We start from the raw sequence: 25,160 nt of genomic DNA, 5'->3' as shown, positions 1-25,160 counted from the left end.
CTTTGTGCTATGGGATACGGAATGCTATTATGTTCCTAAACCAAATAAAAACAATTTTTAGGTTCTTTTGCTGATAAATCCTTCTGTTACCCAAGTAGTTGTCAATTACAACAGTGGAGATATGCATGTGAATGCAGAGGCCTGCACCAAACCTCATTTCTAACCAACAAATTAAACTTAAGAGCTAATGAACCTTTTAACTGTTAAGTAACTGGATAAATGGTCGCATTAAAATTTTAAAATGATTAGTTAGATCTACTTGAATTCACAAAAGCAGGATTTTATTAGAGTGAAATAATTTTTCTTCTCACCAATCATTACTTTACAAAAATTCTATCTCTAATACAGTTGCTTCCAATAAGATGAACTCCAGAAAGGGAGAGATAAAATTATTTTATAATTTGAAAGTTTACTGAAGTTTTGTTTTCATTGATTTTAGTTGTTAACTTTTCTACCCTTACCTGAACTCATGTGGTCAAAGCTGGTTTTTCTTGTTCTCAGTTAAGTTTCTCTGCTACTCCACCGGTTGGACTAGATGATTTGGAACACAAGGTTTTAACATCACCTACTGCTCTCCACCCATTTTTGTCAACAGCCAAGTTTGACCCTTAAAAGCTAGTTATCCTCAGGAAGCACCTATAGCTTCAAGGTTTGAGTACCTGGTTCCCATGTGCAAGGTCCTGGGTTCATTCTCCAGTACCTCCTTTAAAAAAGGAAAAAAAAGCTAGTTATCCTCTTCCCGTTATGATCAGTGTACTTTAGTGTATTGTTTTTCACCCTCCAGAAGGAATCCTACATGGTTTCTACTTACTGAAAGTTGACACAGATTAAAGTCACTTCTAGTTCAGGTTAAGACATCATCTTAATCATATTTTTGTCATGGAAATGTTAAACGTTTTTCTAGTTTTTGTTTTTAAGACTTGGTATATACCTTTGCATCTTAAATATTCATGTGTCAGCTAAAAGAGGCTTTTTTTTAAGGGCTCCAAAATCCTGTTTCAAAGTGTTTTCCTCATCTGATCACCCTTTGCTCCCAGGTCTCCGTGTTCACTAGGAGCAATAAAACACCAGGTTCTCACATTAAGAAAAAAAATTCCCCCCAGAAGCAGATTTTTAAAAAATGATATATGGAATAAAGTTAAAAAATGTCTTGGAAGCTCTCCGATTTTAAATAAGTAACTATGTTTGTATTTCTGAAGGACTTAACAAGGAGTCTGTGAGCTTGAATTGCAATTCCTAAAAACATTATTCTTGTGGAGACATGTTGGTGCAGGTGTGATATATTTTTTAAATAATACACAGTAGAGTGAACTTAGTAAGGGTTCCGTGGTTTTTACCTGACTTAGTTTTCACCTGACTACCATGGAACAAAGAAGAACTGCCTTAAATGATAATTAAGACTGATTACAAAGTGAATTTATTATGGAATCAGACTAGTCTACAAACACCAGGAGCATAAGTTAAAGTTGGGAAAAATTATGATGTTTTGATATATTGTGACAGAACAAACCACCTTAAAATTTAATAGACTGAAACAACTCTTGTAGTTCTGTGTGCTGCTGGGCAATTCTAGGGATTTCTCCTAGGTTCACTTTGGTACCAGCATTCAGCTGGAAGATTTTGCAGGCTGGGGGATTTAAAATGAATTTACTCATAAGTCTGGCAGTTGGTGTTGGCTGACGTCCGAGTTTTGCTCCATGTAGGCTTTCATGACACCGGAACAGCATTCCAAGAGATGAAAATGGAAGCTGTTAGATAGACTCTTAAAGCCTTGCAAATCATGTAATGTCACTTAGTGACATTCTCTTAGTCAAAGTCAGTCTTTCAAGGCCAGCCCATTTTCCATGGGTGAGGAAATAAGACAACTCTTTGTGGGCTGACCAGCAAATATCACTTTGCATTTTGTATCTTCTATGTATCTTTTAAACATAAAAAAATAAATAATTTTGCAATGGGATGTGCATACTAGGTTGAGAGGAAATTATAGTTATATTTTATAAGTTGCAGCAGGTTATTTAGACCATTTTAAGTTTAGGCATCATTAAAAATGTTTTGATAGAGATTTGTTTTAAAATATAGTGGGTGGTAAAATACACCAAATAAGATTGTTTAAATATTGGTAATTATTGAAGCTTGTTGATTGGTACATGGAGGTTCATTATTATTTCTACTGTTGTGTATGAAAATTCCCATAGTAAAAAAAAATTTTGTCATATATAATCTCAACTTCATTTTGTGAAATGTTAATCTTCTGCTATATTTACTACTACCTTTTTGGTATGTAGATACTAAGGAGTATAAAACAGTAGTACTGTGATTTAGAAAGGAAATTATTCTTAGGAATTCTGTATTTATTTTATTGTAAGTTATTAAAAAAAGGTGTGTTTTTTTCCTGTCTCTTTTTCATTTATAAATAAATTTCTCTTAATTTTGAAGGTAAAATCAAGTCTACTAAGGAAATTTTAGAAAACTAGGTATAAAGAGGAAAACAAAACTCACCAATAATCCTTATCATGTAGCGGTACAGTAAAATGTTAATGGTGTTTAATAATAGCTCTTTATTTCTAGATTTTTTTATGCAGAGAAGAAAATAAGGGGGAAGGCAGAAATGCTAGGAAAGCCAAACCTGCAAGGAAATGTCATATACATATATATAACTTAAAAGTCTTTCTACTTTGTAGTAAAGAAAAACTCCAAATAATTTAAAATAATGGTAAAATTCTTTTATTATTTTTTACTTTTTAAAAATTTTTTAAAAGAAGCTTTAGATTACATAAAAATATAGGGGATTCCCGTATATCCCCATGCCCTCCCTCTCCCACACTTTCCCATATTAACATCTCTCATTAGTGCGGTGCATTTGTTAAAATTGATGAACACATAGTGAAGCATTACTACTAACCATGGGCTATAGTTTACATTTTGCCCCACACAATTTTGTACACTTTGACAAAATATATAATGGCCTCTATTCATCATTGCAGTGTCATGCAGAACGATTGCAATGTTCCAGAAATGCCCCCTTTTTAATACCTATTCCCTCTCCCTCTCCTCATAACTTCCTGTGGTCAGTGCCTTCACATTAATGACACAAGTTCTTCTATTGCTACAATAATAATAAATCTTTAATAGAATTATAATACAGAAATAAAAAGCCTACTTTAGTCAGTTGTTGATCCCCAGTCTTGGTGATTTGGGAATGGTGATGCCCACTCTGTTGCTGATAGAGTGGGGGCTTAGATCCTGGGGCAGATGGATGGAACTGTCTTGCTTGCAGTTGTAGATAATCTGTACTTTTGGGGATGGGCATTGTCCATCATCATTCTTTTGTTAGTTGTCCTGGGCAAGTCTAGTGAACTGAAGAGTAGGTGTTGCAACACTGCTGCTATTCAGGGCTCCGGTAAACGAACAGACCAAAGATTTTAGTCTCTGGGACATATAATTATCAAGTATAGTGCTTATTATGGGTCCTAATAAAAGGGATGGAAGAGCCATGTGTAAGAAATTATAGATGAGTCTAACTCTGTTACATTGGGGAACATATATTCCAAGGTAAGGACCACTGACAGAGTGCTAAATTCTTGAGATTGCCCTGCCTATAATGTCTAGTTGTCTGTAGAGCCCTCAGGAACTCCCTTACTTGAGCCATTGTTTACTGTGGAATCAATGTGGTCCTCCTGAGACATGCATAAGTGTAACCTCTGGAATGACCTCCTGACTCACTCTGAAATTTCTTTGCCATAAAAACATATTTGTATTTAATATTTCTCTCTTTTGGTCAAGGTCTTTTTCCAAATGCATCACTATTTGGCACTTTATAATGATCCCTCTGTGCCAGGGAGGCTCATCCCCAGAAGTCATGTCTCTTGCTTGGGGTTGAGGGGGATTGGTAGTGTGTTTTATATGCTGAGTTTGGCTTAGAGGGAGGTCACGTTTGAGCAACAAGGTGGTTTTTGGGAGGTAACTCTTAGGCAATATATAATACTAGGCTTAGTTTCAGTTTCACAAGAACAAGGTTCCTAAGTACAATCATCAGTATGAAAGGCCTGGGGGAGCAGATGTGGCTCAAGTGGTTGAGTGCCTGCTTCCCACATAGGTGGCCCCATGTTTGATCCTGGTGGTGCCTCCTAAGGATAAATAACAAGAAAACAGATGGGAGAGCCAACTAATGTGGCTAGTGTAGCTTGGTGGTTGAGCACCAGCTTCCCACATACGAGGTTCTGGTCCTGGTGCCATTAAAAGGCGGGAGGGGGGGGCCTGGTTTATCAATCTGTCCTCTTTCACTAGGCATTGCCCATGTACTCGGGGAATTCTTGCCGCTCTGTTAGAGAATGTGACTGGACTTCCCAGGGTTAATTTTTTTTTTTAATTAAGAATTTTCTGCTGTGAAAACATAAACACTGTGATAATATTGCTTAATAATAACTAATATTTGCTGAACACCTGCCATGTACCAACAAAGCTGATAACAGCATACCTGTGTTGTGGGTACTAATGCTATTCCCATTTTGTAGGTAAGGAAATTAAGCCTTAGAATTAAGCCAAGAGTTACACAAGTAAGGGGTAGACTTCAAAGATTACACTCTTGGGAAGCGGACTTGGCCCAGTGGTTAGGGTGTCTGCCTACCACATGGGAGGTCCGCGGTTCAAACCCCGGGCCTCCCTGACTTGTGTGGAGCTGGCCCATGTGCAGTGCTGATGCACGCAAGGAGTGTGGTGCCACGCAGGGGTGTCCCCATGTAGGGGAGCCCCATGCGCAAGGAGTGCGCCCCGTAAGGAGAGCCACCCAGCGTGAAACAAAGTTCAGCCTGCCCAGGAATGGCGCCGCACACACGGAGAGCTGATGCAGCAACATGACACAACTAAAAGAGACATAGATTCCCGTGCTGCTGACAACAACAGAAGCGGACAAAAAAGAAGATGCAGCAAATGGACACAGAGAACAGACAACTGGGGGGGGGAGAAATAAATTTTTAAAAAATCTATTTTTTAAAAAAAGATTGCACTCTTAAACTAGCCTGTTTCTACGATGGTTAAAAATTGGCTTGTGCTAAAAGTTAGCTATGTTCCTTAAATACTTTATTTCTTGCCTAATCTGTCTTTTTGGAGAAATTACCTTTATAAATGAATACATTAAAATACAGTAAAGTGTGTGGGAGTGGCATTTGTTAAATGGATACAGTAAAGTGACCTTTTATTAGGCTAGTTGTCTGGTTTTATGTACTATGAACTTTATTTTTTTTTTTAATTCTCTCCCCTTTCCTTCTCCCCCCCCCCCCCCCCCCCAGTTGTCTGCTCTCTGTGTCCATTTGCTGTGTGTTCTTCTGTGACCACTTCTATCCTTATCAGCAGCACCCGGAATCTGTGTTTCTTTTTGTTGCATCATCTTGTTGTGTCAGCTCTCTGGGTGTGGGGTGCCATTCCTGGGCAGGCTGCACTTTCTTTCGCGCTGGGCGGCTTTCCTTACGGGTCGCACTCCTTGTGTGTGGGGCTCCCCTATGTGCAGGACACCCCTTCATGGCACACACTTCTTGCACGCATCAGCACTGCTCTTGGGCCAGCTCCACACGGGTCAAGGAGGCCCGGGATTTGAACCGTGGACCACCCATGTGGTAGGCAGACACCCTATCCATTAGGCCCAGTCCACTTCCCCCTACTAACTTTTGACACATCTCTGAATAAGACATGCTGTAGTAATGGGTCAGTAATTTGTAGAATGATGTTAATTGAGAAGTCCTTTTATAAGCAAATTCAGAGAAAAAGATGGGTATTACATTGCTGTTTCCCTGCTTTTGGGAATTCACACCTCCAGTTTGGTAAAGGAAGAGGCCAAACTTTTCTTTGCTGGCAACTTGTGGTAGTGCTCAGAAAACTTTTTCAAAGTGCCCCAAATTCTGCTGCTTAGAAATTATTTGTGGGAAGTGGAATGGGTTAAGGCTGATCAGATAAAAGGTGTAGTACAATCAAAAGGCAGGTGTGCTTCCTCATTCCCCACGCCCAACGAAGCAAAAACCTTTATTCTCCATCAGAGTTCTGAATAATTTCCCCCCTTCAGTAATTACCTAAATTCTTTTCTACTTGAAAAGTTTGTGTTGGATCTGCCTTCTAGCCATTTCCACTACATAGAGCAATTATACCAATTTGTCTTGGAGCCAGTATGCCTCTTCTGATAATTTGTCCTTGAACTGAATTTAGTTTTAGGGTTTTTGGTGCTTGTTGTGTTGTTTTGTTTTTTGCTGTTTCAAGATCTTTAGTAACTCCTCTGCTTATTACCTATAGTAGTAGTTTGTTCCCCATGATTCCATAAAAGTAATAAATTACCTATCGAGTTATTTTGAGTATTTCAAAAGATGCAGCAAATTATTTTTGACTCTGTAATCAAGGTTAGACAAAATTAGGTAAAATATTGATGCAGTGCTAATCATTTCATCTTTGAAAGCTGTAATTGGTTATCAGAAACATAATTTCTGGGATCCTTATAAGAATAATAATATGCATGTCACTGGTGGCTAAGAACTTTAAAACCATTCCTTACTAAAGTCCCCGCTCCTTAGCAGAGGACACAAGTTCCAGTATAGCCCTTTTGTTTCCTCTCTTCCCTTTCTTTTCCTCTCATCCTTGCCATGCCCTCAATCTCACCCTCATACTCAATATTTTCTAGTTCTTCTTAAACATACTTTAACGCCTTTATGCATTCTCTCTCTTTTTCTCTCATTATTCAAAGGCTGTCTAAAAAGTTATCTCCCTGAGGTTACTTCAGTGAACTTTTCAACTTCTGAAATGGTAATAATTATTTCAGAAAATAATCTAATGCAAAGATACATATATATAGATAGATATAAAGCAAATATGGCAAAATACTATTGAATGTAGGGAAGGTAAATGGGTGTTAACTTCACAATCTTCATCTTTTCTCTGCGTGAATATTTTCGTAACAAAATGGGGGGAAAGGGGTTCCATTTCCCCTCCACTTTCCCCTCCCTGTGCGGGCACTCAGCTTGCTGCACGGGCACTCGGCTCTCCATGTGGGCACTCGTGTGGGCACTTTGCTCACCATGAGGGCACTTAGCTCGCTGTGGAGGTGTGCTTTTTCTTTTTCACCAGGGGTCCCCAGGGATCGAACTCTGGTCCTCCCATATATGGTAGGTGGAGGCCTTATCACTAGAGCCTCATCTGCTTCCCTATAATGGGCTTTTTTGTACTGTACACTTTTAAGTCTTGGTTAAAAGCATTAAGCTTCAAGTACTTTTTTTCTACTAGTCTGTTATTTTTGCTTATTCCTTTCCTTTGTAGTACTTATAACTTAAAATTCTATGGTTAATTGTGTAATTTGTTTCTCACTGTGATGCTACAACTTTTTTGAGGGCAGGTTGTATCTCTCTTGTGTTCAGTGTTGTCACCCCATATTATTCCCATTTAGTATATTGCTTAGCTCATGGCATTAAAAAAAACCTGTTGAATGAGTCAATAAGCTTTAAAATATATCACACAGAACCTTTGAAAATGGTTTAGAAGAAGTTTTTCAAAGACTGCGTATTTTATTTTTCACTATTTTTTTTTTTGCCTTTGACCTACAACTTATGCAATCAAATTATGTAAGTTTTTTTGTAGCACCTACATTGTCAAAATTCAATCAGTTTCTGTAAAGGAGTTGCCAAAATTAGTTTCATATGAGAGAGATTTTATTTCTCAGAGGACTCTACCTCTTTGAGCAGATTTCCTCCTGGGTTAGTTTATTTTCATTCTGCAAGTAAGAATTAAATATAAATATAGTCTATAAAGTATACTGTGAGGTGATTACTATTAAAGAACCAACTGTACAACTGTATCTTTCAAAAAAACATTTTGTCTTTGTTTACGATCTCTAATCACAAATATACTCCCTTGTACAGTATTTTCATGGCCTTCTTGGAAACAAATCTGGTTAAATCATTTATGGACTTCTTACATGTCAGTGTTTAACCACCTCTAATCTTTCCTCTAATATATGCCTTCTTTAAATTTCTATTTCAAAATTCACCTCTTTATTTTGTCTTATTAATGAAATATTATTCATGAACTTAACAAATAAGTACATGGCTTATAAAAAACTGATGATAGGAAAGATAAGTCAGGTGGCTATGCTTTATCACCCAAATCAGGCCACCTTTAAGAAATGATGTAAGCACTATTAATAATTGTCCTGTGATAATGAGCATTAATTAGGACTTTTCTGAGCATAAACTGGGACTGTTTTAGGCTAACCGAGAAATAAAGCCATCCTACTTAGAAGGAAAACCACTCTCCTTACTCTCCTTGCTATACCCTTTAACCCATTCCCAGTCTCTCCAAAGTCAGCTACCCTTAACTGTATACTGTTTCTTCCAGGATTTACTTCTGTATTTCTAAATGATTTGATTATACCGTTATTACATTATCTTTCAGTATTATTTATTATTTATCTGTTCTTTTCCTTAACCTGTCTTCTTTACTTTCCCTACCCATCTACATCCCATATGTTTTACATTGTTCTATGTTAATATTAAAGAGTTGATTCAAACAAAACCATGCCTCCTTTTTTGAACAATCACTTTTCCCAAATGTAAAATTTCAGTTGCCTTATGTTCTGTGCACTCCACATTTCCCCCCAATTATAGCATCATCTCTGCCACATAACAATGAAATAGAGTTTCTATATGATCCTTTTTTCCTCTCTTTCCCTCTCTTTGTCTCAAAAGCTCTCTTTCCTTTACCTGTGGTCCAGCTTTAGTTGTTGTTCCTGGATCTTCCCTTTGTAACTGCTTCCAGGATTCCCCTCTTTTCATACTTTTGGTTCTTGGTTTCTCTACCTCACACTAAGTTACTAGATCAGAATTTTTTTTTCCTCTGTACTACAAGCACTGGTTCATTTATCTGTTTTTAATGTTGCTGTTAAGCCATTCTGATTGCTTACCCCTTGTATTTGACCAGTTTATCCACTCTGGAAGCTTATAGGAGTCTTTCTCTTTATGTTCTGAAATTTCAAAATATCTTTTACTTGGTGTTGGTCCTTTCTCTTTGATCCACTGAGTAGTCTTGAGCCTTTTCAATCTGGAGATTTGTGTCCTTCGATTCTAGAAAGATTCCTTTCTTTCTTAGCTTCATCTCCTCCATTTTCTTTCTTCCCTTTTCTCTTTTTCTATAACCCATAGTAAAGGATAGAGATCCCGTGGATGATTCTCTTACTGTTAAATATTCTAATTCTCTTTGTTCTACTTTCTGGGAAGTTTACTCATCTTTCTCTCAATTTTTATGTTGATTGTATTTCAGTATATGTCACATTTTGAATTTTCACAAGCCTAATAGTAGACTCTGGTTGCTATCTCAAGCATCCTTTTCTCTATTTTATGAATGAAAACTTTTTTCCCTTTGATTATAATTAGTAATTAGTTCCTTTCCCTCATTTTCTTCTCTTTTTATCATCTCTAGGTTCCTTTTGTTGGTGGTGGTTTTGGTCTGTAGCATTTGGAAGCTTCCTTGGGTACCTTGGTGTTTGTCTTTTAGAGGGAAGCACTGAAAAAGGTGGTAGAAATTCTTGGTGTTTTGGTGACTGGTGGACTTTGCTGTAGAATAGGATGGTCAGGTAGCAAGTTAATTTTTTTCTTGGGGGCATTCCAAATGTTAGTATCCAGAAATTTTGCATCTAGTATTAAGACTCCCTTAGTCTACTGACAGCATTGTAGGAGGAGGACCAGGAAAGAGTCTGTGGGTCTCAATGTTGAGTATTTAGATTTTTTTTTCTTACACATACCACTTCCCAAACCCTACCCAGAGATGATTGTATATTTAAGGTGAGAAATTCTTATTCCCCAGAAAATAAATACCCTGTCTCTGAAATGGAGCTAGGGGAAGAGATTCTAGGGTTCTATTTCACCAAATAGAGATTTTAATCCGACAACTCTCTTTTCAGTCCCAGTCATAATCTCTTTTACTTTGACTATAGGCCAAATGCTTTGCCTCCAGTTCCTACCTTTTTTATGTATGGTATAGTTTGATCCTCTAAATTACGCTACCTCACTCACTTTGTTTTCCAAATATACATTGAACTCACTTGCCTTCTTTGTTCTCCTTTCCTGTTCTCTTCATTGTTACAGTTTTTGATTCATTCACTGTCATTTTACTGGGAATTTGCGAAGAGGGAGCAAAATAGATACGTAAGGACAAGGTCATGTTTAGAAGTTCATAGTATATACTCTTGAGCACTTTCATTGATATAATCATGTTGCATAATATTACTTTTACTCTGGTTCATTAGTTGCATATTCTTGGTTGCATGGTTTTAATTTATAACTTGTGTTATATTTTTTCATGTTTGTTATTTTTGCTCTGTTGGTCCTCTTCACTGTCATTGCCTGACACCATGTTTTTCAGACATATTACTGAAAAAGGAAATTCTCTTGTCACTTTAAGGTCTAAAAATGTGATTAATCCAAAACAGAGTTGATAAATTAATGAGAATGTATGCCAAAAATTAATTAAATATTTTAACTATTTAAATTTGAATGTTTTAATAAAGCAAGTACACTCCTAATCCAAGCTTCACTTTAAATAAATGAAGTGCATCTGTTTGTATTTTGCCTGAATTACAGTCCTCTATCAGAACAGTAAAGGAATAAGTAATTTTTAATTTTGACCTTGAAAGTAGTGACTGTTGGAGTACTTCAAGAGATTGTTGTGATGTGTATTCTTTTATTACTATTTGCCACTTGTGTACTCTTTCTACTCACATAACCAGTGGCATCTCAGGTAATTCAGAGGCCTCAGTCTAAGTCCATTTCCTTAGAAAAAGGAATTTTTAAGTGTTTTGTTATTTGTAAAAGTAATGGCTGCATAATAGCACTATTTGTAATAGTCGAAAACTGGAAACAGCCCGATGTCCATCCAGAGCAGGGGAAAATAAATTGTGTACATTCATACAGTGTAAGCCAATTATGGTGAACTTATTACAACTGTAAGCAGCAAACATGGATGAATCTCACAAATATAATATTGAACAAATTTCAGTTATATGTGATTAAAAATCAGGGTAGTTAGTGATTACTTTTGGCATCACTGGGGACTATTTACTGAAGAAAACTATTAAATATATAAAGGGGAAGACATTTGATTCCACACTTTATATATAAACCAAATTTGGTTTATTTCCTTCCAAGTTTCTTCCTTTCTTTCTCTTGTTGAACATAATTAGAACCATACTGTGTGCTTTATAGATTGACCTTTTCACTTAAAATATTGTAATCATTTTCCATCATTATAAAAATTCTTTGAAAATGTTTCAGGAAACACGCACAGCTATGTGGCCATATGCAAAAATCTTCCAGTCCCAGTTTTCCTTATCCATAAATAATGTAGTACCTATTTCGGGATTGTTTGGAGGTTAAAAGAACAGAAGTCTCTTACCCCAGGCCCACCATGTAATGCTGAGTAAATAGCAGCTATTGCTATTGTTATAATCAAGAGATCCTGTAAGAGAAGAAAATAAAAGAAATATACATGCATTCTTGCATTGCAGTTAATTATATTCCAGACAGTAGTGATAAGATACTTAAAATGGTCTCCTGTTCTAAAGAAACTCACTATTTAGAAGAGGAAATAAACAAATTTCAGTAAAAAATGGTTTTCTGTCTTAATAAAACTATGCACAAAATGGAAGCACACAGAATAAATTCTGCATTTTGAAAGATATCCAGGAATTGAATTGGGGTAGGGTGGGTGTATAGACTTTACAGGCACATACAAAGTCCTCTCAGAACGTGGTGCTACAGGACATGCAAACAGTACATTCATTATTATAGCCCATACTCAGGGTATGGCATTGGACACTAATAGTTGAAAAGAATAGTAAGAGTGTCAAGGATAAATTCTCTGTAGAGACAAAATTGAGTTAGGGAAAAGAGCCCAGGCTTTACATGGACCTTAGAGTTCCTCATCGCCCTTTTTAAAGTGTTTGGTTCATTTTATATGGCTCTTTCTGCTTTGTAGGAGAGAGATGGCTAGTAGTTTATTTCTGTGCCACATAGTTCATGGTTCATGGTTAATTCTTGATTTCAATTGATAAATATTAAGATTTGAAGATTTGCATGTTTTTCTAAAGACAATTAATTGAAATTTACATTTCACAGGAAACTTTAAAAATGGAGTCTAAACCTTCAAGGATTCCAAGAAGAATTTCTGTTCAACCCTCCAGTTCTTTAAGTTCTAGGATGATGTCTGGAAGCAGAGGAAGTAGTTTAAATGATACCTATCATTCAAGAGATCCTTCCTTTAGAATGGATTCTGAATATCAGGTAACATCTTATTTTGGAATATATATCCACAGCCTCTTTTTTTTAAAACTTTATGGATTTCAGAATTCAGAATAAGGGATTACAAAATTTTTATATTTTATAAATAATATAAACTTTTATTTTGTATTTTATAGTTATATTTTATATATAATATATTTTCTAAAGGCTTGAAAACCTTTGTACTTATAAAGACATAAATAACAATTTAAGTATATATTTGACTAATAAACTTGTCAGTGTGAATGAAAAGGGCCAAAAACAACATCCTTTTCCTGACATTACACTCATTTTCAACTTTTCTCTGCCTATATAGCATTGATGGAATAATGATTAAGATTTTCCTTGAGAATACAACTTCTAAATATTTTGCTTATTCTGGTGGGTGATTATTAAATTAGCAGATTTTACTTTTGTGAAGATGTTCTTTTAGATGAGTCTTGAGGTGTTTTTTTAAAATTGCTAATCATGAGTTTGCACTGATTTCATCCTTCTGTTAGTTAGCTAATTTTACTTAGGACAAACGTCATGTTGGTTGGTTTTTTAAAATGGCTTATTGATGTTTTAACACAATGGTTGTAGTATAAAATGGGATGACTCTCAGGGCATGATCTGTGCTGTCAATGAAATCTTTCTTTTTCAAATATAAATTCATTTCATTATTGGCTAAACAGCTAATTAACATGTGATTTGCAAACATCTGATATGTTAAGGTAACTGAAATTAGAAGAATCCCCTAATGAAAATTAATATATATTTTTAATTTGTCTAAGTATATATTATGTAATCTATATGGCAAAATCTCATTTGAAAATATTTCTGTACAGTAATAAGCATTTTATAAATATTTAGAAAGTACTAAAGTAAAAATATAATTTCTCTACAATTACCATGTTTACTGTCTACTTAATTGACATTGTATGAACTTCCTGCTTGGTCTTATTTAATTGTTCCTATTTTGTGTTTCTTTTTTTTTGTAGATAAATGTATACTTGCTTGAGGTACAGAATAATAGTAGTTTGTATTCTGTAGAAATTCTGTAGGTTAAAAGTTTGTGATTTATGAAGTGTGTAAAATTGTTTCTTACTACCTTTATAAATTTATCTTAATCTTTGTCTAATTTTTCATGTAGTTTATTAGCGAGGAACACAAATTCTGAAACTAAGGTATATTAACTGCCTGTATTGGAATCCTTTTCCACCACTTACTAGCTATGTGAACTTGGGGAAGTTACTTAACTTTGTGTCTTAGCTTCTATATCACTTACTTCTAGAGTGGTTAAGAGTTAAATGAGTTATTTTATTGAATGGGAGTGTTTTACATGTGGTAATCACTGTATGAATATTAGCTGCTCCTTCTGTTTATGTTTTTATTTTCATTGTGAGAGTAAATAGTATAATAATAGCTTAGGTACTAAACATCTTTCATGTGTTCAGAAAAGTTATTGATAATTACTTTAAAATATGGCTATTTGCAAACTTGTCTTTTCAGCTTGTTCTTAGTGTCAGAGACTAGCTTAAAAGTCCCATTTTTCATTGTGCTAATAAACACATGCAAGCATTAAATAATTTAAATATCATTTTAATAACCGTAATAGTCAACCTAAAAGGCGGTGGTAGTAACCCATAGGTGTTGAATTAATTCTGTTCCAAATTTTTAAATATATTTAAATATGAAAGTAAAAGACAAAATTACTTTCAAACATGTGAATCCCAAACCAAACAATTTTTAGTTTTAGTTTTTTTATTGATTCTTAATATTACTATCAATTTTGTAAAGTTAGGGGGTTTCTTCCAGGCTTTCCAGTTGCTATAAATTGCTTCCAATCTTTTGAATGTTACAGGAATAGTTCCTGTCATAAACTCCTCCTATCCTGCTTTGCTTTATAGTTTGAAACTCCTGTGTTCTTTAGCATATATATTTCATTAATAGAGTTGCTTTGGTTCAGGCTACTCCATCCCAGTTAATTAAAAGTAAATCTGTTCTGTGAATAGCAATATGGAGAAAGAAAGGTAATTTTTAATATTGATTTCTTATGGAGCCCACTTTTCTGCCCTGATTTTTGTCTTTTCGTCTTATGGGTTCATAGTTTAGAATACCCCTGTTCACCATTTCTTGTATAATTCTGGAATTTTAATTTAGAGTGGCTAAATGCATGAGTTCTGGAGTCAAAACTGCCCAAGCTAATATCTTGGTTCATTTATTTAACAGCTATATCATCTTGAACAAAATATTTTACTTCTTTGTTTACTCCTCTGTAAAATGATAATAATAGTACCTTCCTCATACAGTTGTTAAAATTAATTGAGAAAAATAATACCTGTAAAGCACTTAGAACAGCAGTGGCTGGGATGTGGTAAGGACTCAAATGTTACCAGTTATGATGACTATTACTGCTGCTGCAATCATCATTTACTGGTTTTACATTGGATTAAAGAGATAATTAATATCAGTAGGGTATAGTTTAATATGTTACCAGAATATTAAGTTATATATCACATATTTAGTTTTACTTACCACTTCTGAGATTACTCCACAAAATGTATATTTAATGCATGAGAGTGACCTTTAAATATTGGAGGAAGCATTTCTTAAAAATTTCTGAAGCTTGCTTACAACTGTTGTCATTGTAACATTTTTTCTTACCTTGAAGTACTTAATAAAGCTGAAGACTCAAAAAGGAGGGCCCAAGGTTATGTAGGTCTTGGTAGGTCAATTTCAGTTATATGTCATCTGTTAAATAATATCGAAACCCTTTATTTTTCTATGCTACTTGACATTTTATAGAACATCTTTCACTTTTACTTTTAATTAAGTAGGGTACATATTTGCATCATTTCATAGAGGAAGGATTGGAAATCCGGAAAGATTTAAGTGATTCAGCACAGATCACATGATTAGTATGTAATGTGCATGAGCTTAAGAATCCAGGACTTCTGGAGAGCATTGTTTTTGGGAAAATGTAAGTTCTAAGTTCCGAACAATTGACTTCCCTAAGTATCTTTTGGTTCTCAGCCATTTGTAAGCTGAGGCTGCATCTTTTATTAATCTCGCTGGTACTTCTGTTACTCCATCTTTAAATTTCTGTTAACATTTGAATTGTTGAAAACTATTATAATCGTATCTCTCTGGTAACAGTAAGTAGAATTTAATGTTTTTTTAAAAAGTATAATTTCTTAATTCATACTGTTAAAGGTAAAATTTGGGGAGTATTCTTTTTTTTTTTTTTTTTTTAATTCCCCTCCCCTCCCCTCCCCCGGTTGTTTGTTTTCTGTGTCTTTTTGCTGCGTCTTGTTTCTTTGTCCGCTACTGTTGTTGTCAGCGGCACGGAAGTGTGGGCAGCGCCATTCCTCGGCAGGCTGTTCCCTCCTTCGCGCTGGGCGGCTCTCCTTATGGGTGCACTCCTTGCGCGTGGGGCTCCCCTACACGGGGGACACCCCTGTGTGGCACAGCACTCCTTGCGTGCATCAGCACTGCACGTGGGCCAGCTCCACACGGGTCAAGGAGGCCCGGGGCTTGAACTGCGGAAGCCCTAACCACTGGGCCAAAGTCCGTTTTCCCTGGGGAGTATTCTATCAATATGTTTGTTACCATGTATACTTTTTTTTTATAATTTCAGCAGATACAGCTTTTTTACTTTTTGTTTTATTGGAGGATTGAGTTATTTTTAAATGAAACAAGGTTTGTTTGTTTCTTTGTTTTCTTGTTTGCTTTTTATGAGCTTCTGGGTGCCTTTTACAATTGATACATTTTCCCAATTTGTGGAACACCTATTTCAAAGCTCAGTGTGATTTCTCTTAAGAATGAAAAGAACCAATAGTCTTTAATTTTCTTTCCTCATCCCCTCCTTCCAAGAAAATATGTACGTACATACATGCATGCATACGCATGTACAATTATATAAGAAAATGAAAACAGTTTTAAGGTGGAATAACGAAAAATACAGGTAAAATACTGAAAGTGAGTCAAAATTGTAAACTCAGGCATTACATATAACCTTACACCATTTTTAAGTTAAATGTGAGCTCCTGCTTTGGATGTAAGGAAAATCAGGGTAGCACAACAAGTTCAATAATGTGTGCTCTTCATAAAGCAAAGATAAACTAATTCCTCAGAAGAAGCAAAGCCTGGCAGTTAAGTCTAAAAAGGTACATGAATGATAATGTAGACAATATCTTAGGTAGTATTCCTACTATAAGTGCATACTTTGACGAAGTGATTTCTTAGTAAATTTCAGTGTAAACAAAAGACATGATGCCAACAAAGCACAGCTCAGTGAAAGCAATTCCATAAAGGGACAACAGAGTGAAACAGATATGCACCTTAGTTGTAGTCTTTCTTGACTTAGGTATTAGTCCTAACATGTCTTAAGGGTTGAAGAAATTTCATGTCCTTCCATCCTGTGTAAATACCAGGTTTTCTTAATTGAATTTCTCATAAAGTTGGGCAAGGATTGATCTATATATTCTTAAGATAAGCTAATGTCTTTTTTATGAAAATTAGTAGGTTGACTGCCCATTCGGAGTAGAGAAACGACACTGTAAGTCTTCTTCCACATCAGGTGTATACTCTACATTATATGAACAGTTAAAACAAGGTGACCTCACATTTCTAAGTTGTTACTTATGACTAAGGTAATTTAGGTCAGGAAAATGTTAGAAGCACAATTTATATGCCATTACAGTCATGGCATTGGTTCATGAAAATAAGAGCCAAGAAAATCATGACATTCTGAGCTTGTTTCCATTATTGTGCACTGTATGATTTCCTGTAATAAACATTGGCCAAATGAAGTTGGTTACATTTATAGAAATTAAAATTCTTTTTTACTGTCCTGTTTTAAGGGCATTTGTTTTTGGATAGGAAATTTAATGAAAAAGAGAATTCCATGAAGCTTGAATGAAAATTTAATAATTCCATCCACTTCTTGTTAGTTTCATTTGATTATTCATAATCTGGAATTTTGGGGAAATAAAAGTAGACTGATTAATCACTATCTTATTTGTGGCATGAAAAATGTGATATCTGTTTGGTTTGTTTTGAATTGTAATTATTTAAATAGAGATTGTCTGAGCAATTGAGAATGTAGCATGTAATTGTGATTGACAGATATAAAAAATTTTTACTGCACAGTATATTGCAAACATTTCAGGGACTTCAGCCATCATTTAAATGCACACAAGGACTCCACAGAAATAAGATAACTTTCTTTTCACTATCAAAGAATTGGAAACTCTTTTAGCAGTTTTACCTAGTGATTTTTATGAAACTATCAACTTGTTTTTAATGGTAAAAAATATTAGCTTAGGGGAGTGGATGGAACTCAGCAGTTGAATGCCTGCTGTCCTTGTACAAGGTCCTGGGTTTAATCCCAGATACCTCCCACCGCGCCCCCCCCCCCCAAAATAATTAGGTTTATTTGAAGTTTTGTTTTTAATCATATCAATTTGGTTCTTTAAGATATATAAATAAAAATTTAGAGCCTAAAAGTGAATGGAACAACAATTACTACAATATACATGTTAAGCAGGATTGCAGGGTACAAGATCAGTTATATAAAAGTCAGTTTTATTTTTGTATACTAGCATTGAATAATCCAAAAATGAAATTAGGTAAACAATTCCATTTACAATAGCATCAAAAAGAGTAAAATATTTAGGAATAAATTTAACATAGGTAAGTACTAGACTTGTACACTGAAAAGCAAAAAGTACTGTTTAAAGAAATAAAACCTTTAAATAAATGAAAAGACATCCTGTTCTCCTGAATCTACAAAATCAATGTAATCCTTATCAAAAAAAAAAAATTTTTTTTTTTTTTTGGATGGAGGGATGGCAGAAAACTGCAAGCTGATCTTAAAATTTATGATGAAATGGCAGGAACCCAGAATATCCCAAACATTCTCTTAAAAAAAAAATTGGAGGACTCACACTTCTTAACTTTAGAACACAATACAAAGCTACAGTAATGATGACAGGATATTCACCTGCAGAAAAATGAAGTTGAACTGCCTTTAACATACCCAAAAATTAAAATAAAATGTAGCATAGACCTAAATATAAAAGAGTAAGTGAGAAAAGAAAAAAATAGATTAATTGCACATCATCAAAATTTAAAACTTTCTTTAGTAAACTTTATTTTTAGAGAAGTTTTAGATTACAGAAAGATTACATCAAAAGTATAGGGTATTCCCATATAATCCACCCCTCTCCCTCTTCCACATTTTCCCCTGTTAGAATAATCGTATCTTCCATTAGTGTGGTACATTTGTTAAAATTGATGATTCAGTATTGAAGGACTACTAGCCAAGGTCTGTTGTTTACATTATGGTTTACACTTTGCACTGTAGTTTTATAGGTTTTGACAAAATGCATAATGGCCTGTATCTGCCATTTTAATATCAAGCAGAACAATTCCAATGCCTGAAAAATACTCTGTGTTCCACCTGTTCTTCCTTCCCTCTTCTCTTAAAACCTGATAACCACTATCTTTATATTAGTGTTGAAAGTCTACTTTGGTCCTTGTTGGCATTCCCCCTTATGTTTGTTCATTCCTCATTTTGAGGCTGTTGAGATAATATTGCCTGCTCTGCTTTAGATTGGAAAGGGGCTTAGATTTTTATGGGGCGATGGAAGGAATTGTTTTGCTTGCAGTTATAAGTATTCTTCATTTTGGGGAATGTGAGTTGTCCATCATCATCGTTTTGTTAGTTGTCCTGACTCCAGTGGACTGAAGAATAGGTATGTATTGGCTGCAAATCTGAAATTCAGGATTCAGCTGACTGAAAATTTACATCTCTGGGACATAACATTTAACAGGTATAGTGCTGTGATACCTTATGGCAACAAAAACACATTCATTTTCCATAGCAGCATGCCCCAGGTGTATCCTTCCTCACATATCCCCTGACCACCAACCCCCTGCACCAGTGACACTCCCCTGCCATAGTTCCCACAAGAATACTTACTCCATTGTATTCTCATCCACAGCCTCCCCAGAGTTCACTAGTCCATATGTTCACCTGTTCCTTCATCCAGCCCTCCCCCAAGTTCCATAGAATACCCAACCCACTCACACATTCCTGCTTCAGCACCATTGACTTCAGTTATGCACATTGAAGCCCAGTCTTTGTACTTTAAAGGACACTATCAAGGAAGTGAAGACACCCCACAAAATGTACAAAATTATTTGCAAATCCTATCTGAAACAGGACTTGTATCTAGAGTATATAAATAACTGTTAACAACTGAGCAATAAAAAAACCCAGTTAAAATTGGGCAAAGGACTTGAACAGACATTTTTCAAGGGGGGTATACAAATGGCTAATAAGCACATGGAAAAAAGTTGTTCAATATCATTAGCCATCAGGAAAATGCAAATCAAAATCATAATGAGGGAAGCAGACTTGGCCCAGTGGAGAGGGTGTCCGTCTACCACATGGGAGGTCTGCGGTTCAAACCCCAGGCCTCCCTGCCCATGTGGAGCTGGCCCATGCGCAGTGCTGATACGCGCAAGGAGCGCAAGGAGTGCCGTGCCACGCAGGGGTGTCCCCTGCGTAGGGGAGCCCCACGCGCAAGGAGTGCGCCCTGTAAGGAGAGCCACCCAGAGCAAAAGAAAGTTCAGCCTGCCCAGGGGTGGTGCTGTGCACACAGAGAGCTGACACAAGATGATGCAACAAAAAGAAACACAGATTCCCGTGCTGCTGACAGCAACAGAAGCGGACAAAAAGAAGAACACGCAGCAAATGGACACACAGAACAGACAACTGGGGCGGGGGGAGGGAGGGGGAAGGGAGAGAAATTTAAAAAAAAACACATAATGAGATACCACTTTACACCCACAAGGATGACTGTTATTGAAATAAAGGAAATAAATGTTAGCCAAGAAATTGGAACTTTTGTGCATTGTTATAGGGAATGCAAATGGTATGGCCACCATGGAAAACGGTTGGGCAGATCATCACAAAAATTAAACATAGAATACCGTATGACTCGGCAATTAATTGAAACAAAAGAATTGAAAACAGACTAAAACAGATAATTGCACACTAGTATTCATAGCATTATTCACTATAGCTCAAAGGTGGAAACAACCCAAAAAGTCCTTTGACAAATGAATGGATAAATTGGGGTGTGTGTGCGCGTGCACACAATGGAATATTCAGCCTTGAAAAGGAATGAAATTCTGATATATATATCTACAACTTGGGTACCTTGAAAGTATTATTTTAAATGAAAAGCCAGGTACAAAAGGCTAAGTTTGTGTGAGTCTTCTTATATAAGATCTCTAGATTAAGGAAATTCATTGTGACTAAGTAGATAAGAGACAAGGGAAATGGGAATTACTGCTTAATAGGTGTAGAGTTTCTATTTGGGATGATGGAAAAAGTGCATGTTGGTGATGGTAACATAACATGAATGTTAATACCACTGAAGGTTATGCTTAAAGAAATTTTGTGTTATGTTATCACAAATTTAAAATAATTGGCAAAAAAATAGTTGAATAGCCTTTTTTCCAAGGAAGGTATACAAATGGCCAGTAAACACATGAAATGATGCACAACATTAGGTCATCAGAAAACTGTAGATCAAAACTATAATGAAAATGGTTGAAATGGAAAAATCTTTGTTATATATATGTTACAATTTAAAAATCTGTGAGATGGTTCTTCACACTGGAATCACTAAAATAAAGACAAGTGTTAGGTTGTGAAGAAATTGGAGCCCTCATACATTGTTTATGCGATTGTAAAGTGGTACAGCCACTTTGGAAAACAGTTTGGCAGGTCCTCAAAAACTTACAGAGTTACTATATGGACCAAAAATTATATTCCTAGAAAATTGAAAACAGACTCACGCAACAATTTGTACACAAATACGCATTATTCATAATCAAAAGGTAGAAACAACTCAAATGATCATCAGTTGATTATGGAACAACAAGATGTGGCATATCCAGAATATTATTTGGCAATACAAAGAAATGAAGTACTAGTGAATGCTGCTGTATTGATGCGCTTTTAAAACATACTACTTATTGTAATAAGCTAGTCACAAAAGACTACATATGTGATTTCCTTGTTATGAAATGTCTAGAGTTTGCAAATCCAAATAGAAAGTAGATGTGTGGGCTAGGGGTGTTACTTAAATGAGTCCAGGCTTTCTTTTGGGATTGATAAAAGTGTTCTAAAATTAGAATTTATGATGGTTGCACAACTCTGAATATGGAAGGGGGAAAAAAACCACTGTTTTACATATTAAATGGATGCCTGCTTGTATGGTATGTGAATTGTCTCAATAAGCCTCATAAAAAATGAGGGAGTAGAATGAAGCTTAAGTGAGCACCTGCTTCCCATGTATGAGGTCCTGGGTTTGATCCCTGGTACCTCCTTAAAACAAAAGAAATGAAAAAACCAACTCTCATTTGGGAGCAGATGTAGCTCAGTGGTTGAGCACCAGCTTCCTATGTACAAGGTGCTAGGTTCAATCCCCAGTACCTCCTAAAATATAAATAAAAAATATACATCTATATGAATTGAAGAAGGTTGTAGCTGAAAAAGATACAAAAACAAAAACTCGTTTAAACACCCATTATGTACAAGGCAGTATGCTTTGAAGATAGACTACTTTTCTGAAATCATTTGGCCTTCCAATTTTAGACAGCAGAAAAGATACTGTTAAAATATTTGCAACAGTAAACAAAGCCTCACAGTAGTGCTCCTGAGGATTCTAAGTACATCCAGACACCAGAGGTAAGGAACTTAGCTTCCTTAAATCAACACCCCCTCAGCGCGTCCTATTTGGAATTATATGAGATTATCTGTTTCCCCAGTGTGGCTTTTATACTCATTTGTAATTCCTTTACCCATGAACTTAAAAATTTCAATATACCCTGTAAATACATTTCTCAGAGACTTAAATCTTTGAATTGTTCATATGCTGGTTGATCCTTGAATCGCAGCAGAATTGCAGCCATGTCCTATTCTTTAGTTCTTTGAGTTTGCACTGGGCAACCAACAAAATGAGGATGATGGACAAGTCCCATCCGAAGAAACAAGATGTATCTATAGCTGCAAGCAAAACAGTTCTTTCCATCTGTCCCATAATATCTAAGTACCCGCTCAGCCTGAAGCAGTCAGAACGGACATCATCCCAAATCCCAAGATTGAGGGATGAACAGACACAAGGTGGGGAGTGTAACCATGGACCAACATAGATTTGTTGTTGCAGTTCCCTTGTGTTAACGGTAGAACTCTAACGTTGATATTAAGATAGTAGTTTCCAGGTGTTCAGAAAGGAAGGAGAGCAATGAATAGGTTGGACATAGTGTATTTGTAGAACAGTGGAATTGTTCTGTATGATACAGCAGTGATGGACACAGCATTTTATTCATTTGTCAAGGCCTGTAAAACTAAAGCACATAGTGTTAATCATAATATAAACTATAGACTGGTTAGTAGCAATGGGTGAATATTGGTTCATCAATCATAACAAATGTTCCGCACTAATGTAAGATGTTAATAATAGGGGAAACTGTGGGTATGTGAGAGTGTGTTAAATGGGAATTCCTTATACTTTTTTTTTTAAAGATTTATTTTTTTTATTCCCTCCTGGCCCCCCCCCCCCCCCCCCGCCATTGTTTTATGCTCACTGTGTGTCCTCTTTGTCTGCTTGTCTTCTCTTTAGTCAGCACCAGGAACCAATCCTGGTACCTTCCAGAGTGGGAGAGAGGCATTCAGTCTTGTGCCACCTCAGCTTCCTGGTCTGTTCTGTCTCTTATTGTCTCTCTTCTGTGTCTCTTTTTGTTGTGTCATCTTGCCACACCAGCACTCTGCATAGGCCAGCTCACTGCTCATTCCAGCTCGCTTCGCAGGCCAGCCTGCCTTTCACCAGGAGGCCCTGGGAATTGAACCCCGGATCTCCTATATGGTAAATGGGAGCCCAGTCACTTGAACCACATCTGCTTTATTCTGTATACTCTTGATGTAATCTTTCCAGAAATCTAAAATTTCTGTCAAAATTAAGTTTATTATTATAAAAAAATAGTTAATGCATTGTTAAAATGAACCCAATATTTTATTTGTCAAAAGAATTCAGAGGGTAAAAACTGATTGCTTCTTAAATCAGCACAAAAGCTAGTCAGAATTTTTATTTCTCCTTTCCATATATTAATATTAATGTTTTCCTATCTTGGCATCATATATATTCTACATAGGCTACCATTTTGAGTTGTAACTTGTGAAAATTGTTTCGTGAACAGTGTGTGTATTCAATCCTTTGGGCATTTCAGACTTCAAGTATCTGAAATCAAATTTATCTCCTTCTCTAAATCTGCTCCTCTGTAGTCAATATTTTTTATGGATAATACAGCCCTTTATTTAGTAACCAGTGCCAGAAAACTGCAGTGATTTTAGGTTTTTCCTTTTTCTTCATTTCTCATATTGTATCTAAATCTTTAAAGTTTTCTATAAATCTTTCTGTTCTCCCTACTTTTGTTGTGTAGACTTTATTCTTGCCATTCCAATAGCTACCTAATTGGTTTTACTAATTTCTGTCCACTCTCCCCATTTCATATTCTTCTAAGAGTTTTTCTAAGGGAAGTAGTATTTCTGATTGTATTCCCTCCTCCTTGGTTCTCAAAGTATGCTTGTAGAGTGTCCTTCAATAACAGTTTCCCTGCTACATACCAAAAGAAAAGGATAAGAATAAGTTACTGTGTTTGTACAAATACAAATTTATTCAATTTAAAGAACTGTTGTATTCCAAGATTATATCCTTCAAGTTTTGAGAGGATATAAAATGCCCTTTTTAAAATTGGGCATGAAATTAGATGTTTTTTGCTATTTCACATGTCCCACTTATCAAAGTAAACATGGAGGATCTCAGTTGGCCCCAATTTTATTTTTATTATTTATTTATTTAGTCTCTGAAATCCAAAGGTCTTGGTACCACTGTCCTGCAGAGTAAGGTCCCTTATACCCTGATAATAACACAATAAGATGGTTAGCTTCTGAAAAACCTCATGAACTTCATGTCCTCTACTAACTCCATTTCATTTTGGGGTGGCCCTGTGGAATACCAGGTACGGATAGTTTGTGAAGTTAAATTTGCACTACGCTGAAGTGTACTATTTTCAATTAACAGAATGTTTTCTGGGCAAAGGATGGGTGAAATTCTATTTATTTCATCCTGATCTAGCCTTTCCTACTTTTCCAGCCTTGTCTCTTCTGCTTTTCCATATATATGCAAGGTTTATTCTTCAGAGGTACCATGAACTAATGCAATTCCCTGAATGCATGCAGAATGCTTCCATAATTGAAGCATGATAGAAGATCAAGTAAGTAGTAATGCCTTAGAAGAATTCACAAACTGGAATGTTTTATACATCTTTTCACATTGATCATCTATAATGTCCTTGTTCATTTGGCTCCCCAGTGAACCCCAGCTATCATTTCTGAATTCTCTCCTGGCTTCCTCACACATCATTAGGTTCTTTTCTTTAACCTTTCAGCATACTTCTTACTATAGTGCTTATTTATATTATTTTTACTAGTCTGTTATCTGTACTTCAGATAACAGTTTGTTTAGGAGTACATATTTGAGCTCTCATGTTGTGAATATTAGATCAATATAGAGTGAGTATGGGCCATGATACATTCCATTTTTTAACTTTCTTTTGTCAATTAAAACTTACAAGAGCTTTGTTTCCTTTTTAAAATCTTTAATAAAATGAACTGTTTATCACATACTTATATGCTAACATGATTTTAAAATGTTTTCTTCTTTCATTCCCTAAAACACGTTTTTATTTTAGAGCCTTTACTGTATCAGAGCAATTTAGAGGTTATATGCAAAATGA

General features: G+C 35.6%; 1 protein-coding gene across 15 annotated transcripts in view; it reads left to right on the top strand.

Moving 5' to 3' along the window:
* MARCHF7 (membrane associated ring-CH-type finger 7) overlaps nucleotides 1-25,160 on the top strand; it is a 52,944-nt gene that overhangs the window by 3,909 nt on the left and 23,875 nt on the right. For 11 of the 15 annotated variants that reach the window (XR_011649266.1, XR_002797795.3, XR_009186579.2 and 8 more), the window contains one exon: nucleotides 12,141-12,305. The exons of 1 other annotated variant lie outside the window; for it this stretch is intronic. Coding sequence is in view for 8 of the 14 variants with exons in the window: in XM_004463900.3 (XP_004463957.2) it covers nucleotides 12,153-12,305 (153 nt within the window). In the remaining 6 variants the exon portion in view is untranslated. Of the gene's footprint in view, nucleotides 1-12,140; nucleotides 12,306-24,522; nucleotides 24,639-25,160 lie in introns of those variants that run through there. 3 more of the 15 variants (XR_011649269.1, XM_058300830.1, XM_058300828.1) reach the window with 1 other exon arrangement.

Source organism: Dasypus novemcinctus, chromosome 7 (assembly GCF_030445035.2).
Source record: "Dasypus novemcinctus isolate mDasNov1 chromosome 7, mDasNov1.1.hap2, whole genome shotgun sequence".
Lineage (NCBI taxonomy): Eukaryota > Metazoa > Chordata > Mammalia > Cingulata > Dasypodidae > Dasypus > Dasypus novemcinctus.
This window is presented reverse-complemented; position numbering and strand designations above follow the sequence as displayed.